Source organism: Delphinus delphis, chromosome 15 (assembly GCF_949987515.2).
Source record: "Delphinus delphis chromosome 15, mDelDel1.2, whole genome shotgun sequence".
NCBI lineage: Eukaryota > Metazoa > Chordata > Mammalia > Artiodactyla > Delphinidae > Delphinus > Delphinus delphis.
Window position 1 is genome coordinate 42775989 of NC_082697.1, and position 9005 is coordinate 42784993.

General features: G+C 46.2%; 1 protein-coding gene across 2 annotated transcripts in view; it reads right to left on the minus strand.

The window, feature by feature from the left end:
• Nucleotides 1–7989, minus strand: part of KIF16B (kinesin family member 16B) — a 280899-nt gene extending 272910 nt beyond the window's left edge. For both annotated transcript variants that reach the window (XM_060031261.1, XM_060031259.1), the window contains exon 1: nucleotides 7874–7989. In XM_060031261.1, the coding sequence (XP_059887244.1) occupies nucleotides 7874–7920 (47 nt within the window). In that variant the 5' untranslated portion in view covers nucleotides 7921–7989. The remainder of the gene's footprint in view (nucleotides 1–7873) is intronic.
• Nucleotides 7990–9005: the final 1016 nt, after the last annotated feature.

Here is a 9005-nt window from a genome sequence, read left to right on the forward strand (position 1 = left end):
CTTTTCTCCCTTCCTGTCTCCATTGCCTGGCCCTTAAGTGCAGTTGTCAGTAACAGGTGATTATAAAAAATAATAGCAGCTCTGATTTGTTGAAAGGATATTACATGCCTGGAAGTATGCTAAACACTCTCTCCATATACACCCTTCCATCTAAACCCCTCAACAACTTATGCACTATCATTTTACAGCTGCGGCTCTCACATGCTGTGGCTTCCGTAGCCTTTTACAACTCTTAAACATAACTGAAGAGCCTAAAGAGCTTTTATTAATGTTGATATACCCATTTATAGTTACCATATTAGAAATGAAAACTGAGACATGTTTGACACAATGCACTGCACACAGACTCACAACGTCATCACACATCATGTAGCTTCTCGAAAACTCCACAGTACCCTCGTGAGAGATGAGAGTAAAAACAGCAAATATCTTACTATGGGTGTGAAAACAGTTCTGACTTTGTAAACCCCCTAAAATAGGCTCAGTGAGTCCTTGTTTACAAAAGAAGAAACTGAGCCCAGGAGTAAAACCAACCTGCCCAGGTCACTCGGCCAGCTACTGACAGCTCGGTCTTAACCCAGGTCATGCAGTTCTGCTATCCCACCCCTTCTTTCTTTACCATGGTCCTCCTCAGAGACAACATTCACTGCCACCACAGCCGCTACCACCTTCAAGCAACCCACCTCCAAATATGCACCTGCAGAGCTGATAACTCACCTGAGTTCCTACTTTCTGCAGCCCCACCAGCATCCGGAACCAACTCAACTGACCACCATGGCCCTCCACCCCGACAGGCTCATCCCACATCCTGACCTTGGCAAAGGTCATTCGTCCACTTAATAGGGCCCCAAGCCTCTCAGTCATCTGACTCTTTGCCTCTCTATGTCCTACTGATTGGTCTTCAGAATGTCTCTTGCAAACGTAAAAGACAGGATATAAGATAGTTATACGTTATGCTGCTACACAAACAGGAAAAAAAGACTGGATTTAAATGCACCAAAACTTTAGGAGGGGTCATCTCTGGATCCGTGGAATTATGAGCGATTTTCAATTTGATTTCTTTGGAACACTTTTCAGCAGACGTTTTTTACAAGCATACATTATTTTCACAATCAGAAAACGCGGTGAAGGTTTTTTCAGGGTTTTGTTTGTAAGTTTCATCCTTTGACTCCTCCTTTCCTGTTACTTACATAGCCAGCCTGGTCCAGAATCCCATCCCTACAGGTCATACTCCAGTTCTCTGAATGGTCTGCCAGCACTGGCCTCTGCCCAATCTAAAGGACATCTGAGGTCTCAGGGTCTTGCACCCCAGAATATGGCAGGAAAGTCAGTGGGATAATCGTGCATAAAAAGCACTTAGCACAGCACTTGGGAAACAGTCAATCAATGTTCACTGTTGCTGGAATGCTGGTATTATTTCCCTACACTGCTATATTTCTGAAAAGCCATCAGCAGCTCCCAGTGCCTAATAATAGTAGCCAATATTTATAGAGCCCTTACTCTGGGGCCCAATACTGTTAGCAAGGGTTACCTCATTCAGTCATCATCTCAGCCCCACAAGGGGGGTCCTGTGAAGATCTCCGTCTTACAGGTGAAGAAACTGAAGCACAGAACACCTGAGTAAAGTGCCAAGACCCAGAGCTAGGAAGGTGCAGAGCCGGGATTCAAACCCAGGTCAGGCTTACTGTCCAGTAGAACTTTCCACGAGGATGGACATGATCTATCTGCCTTGTTCAATATGTAGCTATGGAGCATTTGAAATGTGACTTGTGCAACTAAGTAACTACATTTTACATTTTATTGAACAGTTAATTTAAGGAGCTGCATGCCGCCAAAGGCCAGCACAGGACTGCAGCATAAAAGCCCAAACTCCCAAGCTTAACAAAGAAATGTCCTCACAACGCCCTGCCCACCGACCTCTCAACTAATCCTTACACAAAGCTCCAGTGAGTCCAAGATCCCGGGTAACTGTACTCGGTGCCACCTGCCAGCCATCCCCACCCTCCTCTTATCTGAATCTTCTGTACAATGGAGGGGCTTTAGAAATGAGAGTAAGAGAGACTTCAGCTCCAACCCGGACTCCACCGCGACCTAGCTGTGTGACCTCAGGTCTCTGAGCCCCTCATCCACAGAATGCGGCCACTGTGCTAACTTCCAAAGAGCACCAGCCGAGCACTTCACAGACGCTCCCTAAATGGTGGCTGGTTACACCCCTGCTTCGGGGCTCAACTCAAACCCCACCCTCTCATCCAAGGGACCCTGGGAAGCCCCGGAGACCTCTTCCTCCAGCTTCCAGAATCCCCTCACAGATTCTGTGTTATCTGCGTGTGTGGTGTGCCTGTGTCTCTCCTCTGCCACCAGCCCAGCCGTCCCCTGAAGCCGAGGGCTTCTGTCATCAGCAAGCCCGGGGACAACAAGTCACCAAGCAAAGGGCTCTGGAGGGAAGTGGAGCTGGCTCAGCCGCACTTTATTATCTCAGGGGTCTCAGTTTCCCGTCTGTAAAATGGGGTGAAAAGACCTCCATCAGTGAGCTGGTGTGAGGGGGAAAGGAAGTTGCCAAGGTGAAGAAATGAGCACAGTGCCTGGTGCATGGTACCATCTCGACAGACACCACCCACCCTTAACACGAGAGACGGGCGTCATCACAGACACAAGAGGCTACCACTGAGCTATGTTCCCCAACACTCCTGCTCTTAAAATGGGAAAACTTCAGTAGAGTCTAAAGACATCAACCCCAGTCAAACTACCACTGGCGTTTTTTTCTTTTGTTTTTAACTTGATTGACATGACAGCAAATTCTACCTGAGAGGCTGATTGGGAAGAGAAGCTGAGAACCCTCACAAATAGAAGGCCTGAGGCGGACCTGCCTTATAAGACGAGAAAGTACATTATAACGCTAACATCTGGCCTGTTCCCAGCACTCAGCAAATTTTTTCTTTTTGGTAAAACATTTTTTAAATATGTGTTATGGAATAAAGGTACCATCATTAAATTCTAAAAGTAACAGTAATAATAACAGCCAATCTTGGGGCTTCCCTGGTGGCACAGTGGTTAAGAATCCGCCTGCCAATGCAGGGGACACGGGTCCGATCCCTGGTCCGGGAAGATCCCACATGCCGCAGAGCGGCTAGGCCTGTGAGCCATGGCCGCTGGGCCTGCACGTCCAGAGCCTGTGCTCCGCAACGGGAGAGGCCACAACAGTGAGAGGCCCGCGTACCGCAAAAAAAAAAAAAAAAAAAAAAAAAGAAAACAAAAGAAAAAAGCCATAAGGTAGTGTTGAGGTTCAGGATGGGCCACCTCAAAATGCACCTCCATGGCATATTAATTGTTTTAAATTAAAGTTTCTTAAGAAACGGCCAATCCAACAGGGTCACTCTCACCCTCCTTTGTTTCCCTGAGAGCAGGAGAATCAATCTCCCATGTGAAGGGCACACTCCCTGCATCTGGAGGTAGAAGGACACCCTTACAGTCAAAAATAGGGAATTCAGAGCCTTGTTATTTCTTTAATTTACTACCCCAAGCCCAAACTCTGTTTAGGCTCTTCAATAACTGGGCACACAAAACCTAAGTTTCTTTGTCCTGTCAATTCCTTACAAATTTGTTTCTTTTTCTCCTGTTAAATCTTGGGTCAATTTTATTATTAGTCTAGCCACAAGAACTCAAGAGAGCGGTAGAGGGAGAAATTTCCTCCTCTCGGACAGTAGTAAAAACAAATTCATCACATCTTGTCCTTAATCAAGCACTGGGTGTTTCTTGCAAGGAGGACTGGTGACCGCAACAGGCTCCTCCTCAGAGTCAGTATTTCACCACACTGCCCCATCCTTCAACAGCCTGGGTGCAACGGCCAACCTCACCTCCCTATCACTCCAGGCCTTTCCTTCGGGCTGGTTGCTTCCTCTTTGCCTTCAGCGCCTGTACTCTTATTTACAATAGCCAAGACATAGAAACAACTTAACTGTCCATCGACATATGAATGGATAAAGAAGACGTGACATATATACATGTGTGTGTATATATATATATATATATATATATGAATATATGAATATTATTCAGCAATGAAAAAGGAAATCCTGCCATTTGCAACAGCAAGGATGAATCTTAAGGGTATTATGCTAAGTGAAAGAAGTCAGAGAAAGAGAAATACTGTATAGATCGCCTTTATATGTTCAATCTTAAAAAAAAGAAGCAACAAAAAACAAAATAAACAAAAAAATAACTTAGAAAAAGAAAACAGATTTCTGGTTACCCAAGACAGGGGGTAGGGAATGGGGGAATTGGATGAAGGGGGCCAAAAGGTACAAACTTCCAGCTATAAAATAAATAAGTCATCATGTACAACATGATGACTATAGTTAACACCGTTGGATAGTATATTCGAAAGCTGTTAAGAAAGTAAATCCCAAGAGTTCTCATCACAGGGGAAAAAACCATTTTTTTCTTTTCCTTTTTTTTTGGAAAACTACATGAGATGATGGATGTTAACTAACCTTATCGTGGTAATCATTTCACAACATATACAAGGCAAGTCCTTCTGCTCTACACCTGACACACAGCGACGCGTCAATTACATCTCAATCAAACTGGGGGAAAATATTTTTAACAACTTCCTTCAATCCTCCCAGACAACCAGCTGAAAATTCTTTCTCCAGTGCCAGTGACTTTTTAGATAACTTTTTAAAATTACATACACAAGTTTTCAATTATTAATTATAACACCACCAATGAGCAAAGTAAAAACTCAAACAGTAAAGGGAAAAAAACCAAAAAAGAAGCCATCTATCTTCACCTGACACTCTTCATCAGCTCTCCTCCCCAGAGTGACCACTGCCAGGCTTCTTATGAATCACTCCATACAGGTATGGCCCTGTGTGTGCCTCTATGTACATATTTTTGAACACACACATTCACACAACTCTACTGTAGTGAGTGTGTATGTGGATATCTTGCTTTTCTCGCGTAATCCCCTATCTTGGAACTCTTAAGATCAACACATTCTTTTTTAAGTACTACACAGCATTCTACCAAATGAATAGGCAATAATTTAACAAATCCTCCATCACTGTACATTTAGATCATTTATGATTTCTTCGTTGTTGTTCCAATGATGATGCAGAAACATCCTTACACATACTTCCTCGTAGGTAGGAATATAATCCATAAAATAAAATCTTAGCAATGAAATTCCTCAACCACAGAGTTTTATAAACCTCTAATCTGGACAGCTGCTGTCAAATTTCCCAGCATGGAAGTCTCAGAGGTCTTGATCCTTTATGACTCCATCACCAACACTCAATGTTCAGTTAATATTCACCAATCTCACTAGTGAAAAATGGTTTCTTACGGCCATTATAACTTGGAAGCCTTTCCTTATGAGTTAGGCCAAGTACTTTTGGTTGGCCAATTGTATATGTCTTTCTATTTCACTCCCAACTTCCAGATCACTGTCTCCCCGTGAAACTGCTCTTTGGAAGGCTACCAATGCTCTTGTCTCCAAGACCGAGGACCTCATCTTACTGGCATCCTCAGAGCACCATCTTGGCAACATTTGACAATAACGACCACCACCTCCTTCGGGAGACCTTTCTCCTTTCCCGCCATGACCATTTGCTGTGCTGGTTCTCCTCCATGAGCTGCAAGCCAATCTTCTCCCTGGAATCCTAAAGAGAAGCATATCCCAGTGTCCAATCCCTGAATCCCTTTTCTTCTCACTGTAAACATTTTCTTTTTTTAAAATCTACTGAATATCTGTGCTTTATACATAAAAGTAAGATTTTCTCCTGCTGAGAAATTCCCTCCTCACTGTAACATTCTTAAACTGTCATCCACGTGCAGAAGATTTCCAAATGTCCATCCTCACATCACCTGAGACCCATGTTTCTTACAGTCTACTGAGCACCAGCAGAGAGACGGTGTCCTTCCCACACGTCGGACAGTGAGCAGGGTCAACACCTGGGACAGCACTCATCCTGTGCTAGACGCTGTCCTTGTACTTGACACTTACTGCATCTCCTATAACTTTCAAACCCAAGAGAGAATGCACCCCCCTGACCGTCCACCTTCCCCAAACCTCTTCTACCTCCCTGAGCATCAAACCTCAGTTAATGACTCTGTGTTCTTCCCCTTTCCCCTCCTTCTCACCCAATGAACTGCCAAATCCCGTCAATTCTGCCAGCAGACTGTCTCCACGGATCTTTCCAGGCTTCCCATCTCCACCTATGGCCAGACTACTGCTTCCTTACCTCTCGCCCTAATCCTGATGCCACCACAAGAGTTCTCTGCTGAGAGCACAGACATCATCACATCCATCTATCTGCCCAAAGCACGTGGCTTTTGGACATGTTTCCTGTCTTCTCTCCACATATCTGGGCTTCAGGCCTCCACTGTCAAGGCACGCACCAGTAGCATCCCTCCCAACCCACCCAGGGTTTTATGAGAGTCCCACTAGTCTGCAGTCCCTCCCTCACCAGAAAGACACTCAGCAGACCTCACTTACCTTGTCCCACAGACAGCACCCAGGACAATGCCCGTGCATTTGGTAGGCGGCACTTAATAATTGCTTTCTAAAGCTACTCAATACAATCTCGTAGCATGCGCTCCAAAACGTCTTTATTTCAAAGAAGGAAAGGAACTTCGATATACATGTAAATCCAAAATAAAGAACAATCTTTCAAAAACATCTAAATGACTCTGGGGTCCATTTGTCTTGTAGGACTGAATATACATAGAAACCTACGTATTTTCTTAGGACTTACAAAAAAGTCAAATTCCTTCCCTAAAAAGCTTTAGAGATAACTTAAAAATCACAAAAGCACTGGTCTCCAATAGTTATAAACCAGAATAATGATTCCCTATCTGCCAACAGAAAAACAGATTCAGATGAGCCAAAGAAGGCTCCGGCAATCTCTTGATTTTATGATCTTCTGATGACCTCCAAAGTTGATACAAAGAAAGTAGCAAAGGCCATATGGTAAGTCAAATGTCCACCTTGATTGAGAAGCCAGTAAAAACAAATGGTCTTGTGTGAACTGCTCCTATCAATTGGGAAGGACACATCCCATTTAGATCTACTTCATTCTTTAAAGTTCTTTAAACCAATTTAAAAAGCTAACTCTTGTAAAAACTGATTATAAAGTAGTCACCGAAAAGCAAACTATTCCTCAGTGAAGGCAAAGTCAAATCATTCTGAAAAGCATTACTTCGTAGAAACATACAAGATTAAATTCTAAATGTGTTTATAATTCCCCCCCAGCTGTTAACTGTTTATGTTCCCCCAGCATATTTCAAACACGTGTACTTAAGTGTCCTTGATTTTTTTTTTTTTCCAGGAAACAAAAGTTTTTAAAGTTTTGCCATCCACTCTTTAACCTTAAGTTAAGAACTGCTACACTACTGATTAGAAGTTAGGGTTCAAGTTCAGGGACCTGAAATCACTTCTTAAGAGTTGAAAAAGTAACACTGATAACAGTTAGAGAACTTCTGAGTTGGCATAACTGGGGGGACTTCTCCTAACAGCTCTGGTGCCCTCATGACCACGCTCATGGATTTACACCCTCGTGAAATTGTTCCCTTGATGCTTTTTAAAGAGAGAAGAAGCAAACTTCTTCAAATTAATGGGACCTGGAAGAGTTAACAGGAATCTCCTCCGTGGCCTCGTGAACTCTCTACCCCCCAGGGCCCCTCCAGGGCAGTGTGAAAGCAACAGCAAAGCTTCAAGTGGTCCAGGCCCCCAGAGGCCACAGCCAGGGCCCAGTGGGCCGGAGACCGGCTCTTGACACTTAAGTCCAGGCTGGCCTTAGAGGGGAGCTGGAGACCAACTTCCTCCGGGTGGGGACGTCTCAGGGGCCCGCCTGCGCCCCGCCCTCCTACTCACCTGCGATTCATGGGCCGGACCCTCACGGCCACCTTGACCGATGCCATTGCTCATCGCGGCCCGGACCACGCGGGTTCCCACCTGCCCAGCGTCCCGCGACTGCCGGCGGCTCTCGACACTTGGCCCGCGGCTCCCGCCCACTTCCCCCTCTGCCCCCGCCCCTCCGCTCCCGGCCGGACCCGGCGGCCCGCGGCGGCCCCACCTGCCCTGCCACTGAGCATGCCCAGAGCGGCTCCTGCCCGCGTGATCCGCGCCCCGGGCTTTGGCGGCGCCCGGGAGGCCCGGAGGGGCGGGGCCGGGTTGCCTGGGCGGGGCCTGGAGCACGGAGGGGCGGGGACAGGATGCCCGGGCGCCGCCGCCTGAGGTCGACAAATCTAGGCAGATCAAGTGGCCTGGGAGCGGGGATGGAGTCATTTCAGGGAAGCTTAAAACCCAACCTCATTCCTTTAAAAACTGGGGAGGAGGAAAACGAGGAGTTCACAGTAATTTAGGGCCAGCGCAAGGACCCCAATCCTGGGGTCAGATTACCAAAAACAGTTTTTCGGCCCTTAACAAGGACCTGGCTTTACAGGTGTTAGCTGTACAGGTGTTAGCTCATGCAATTTACGGAGCAAGAAACTGAAGCACAGAGATTATCACAGCTTGATAGTGGGCAGCTCCTCAGGTCCTCTCTGCTACTCTAAGGCTGTCCGAGCGCGTGTGCTCTGGACGCCTAAATTCAGGGATACAGAGAAATGAAAATAAAAAGGGTACTGGAGGTTTTAAATGTGGGCGAGAATGGCTATATTGGCTGAAATCAGATCTTAATTGGACTTTTTTCGCACTTATGTTACAGTTTAGTAGTTTTAAACTTAAAGGAGTTTCGGGTGGGGACGACCCTCTCCTCCGGGCCTAGGGTTTCTGGGAGAAGCGAGGTCCGACCCCGTTTCCTGTCGGGAGGCCCCGTCCCCGCCGCCCTCTCCCGGGAAATGCATATTCATTCATTCAGTCCATCAAGCATGAATGCATTCGGGCATTCTTTCACACACACCCAGTGGCCCACCTGTTAACTGCGGGCCACATTAACCAAGGCATCAGCTCTGCCTTCCTCCTGCTGCCCCATTCTGGGCCGCTTAGCCCACCCACCCCACGC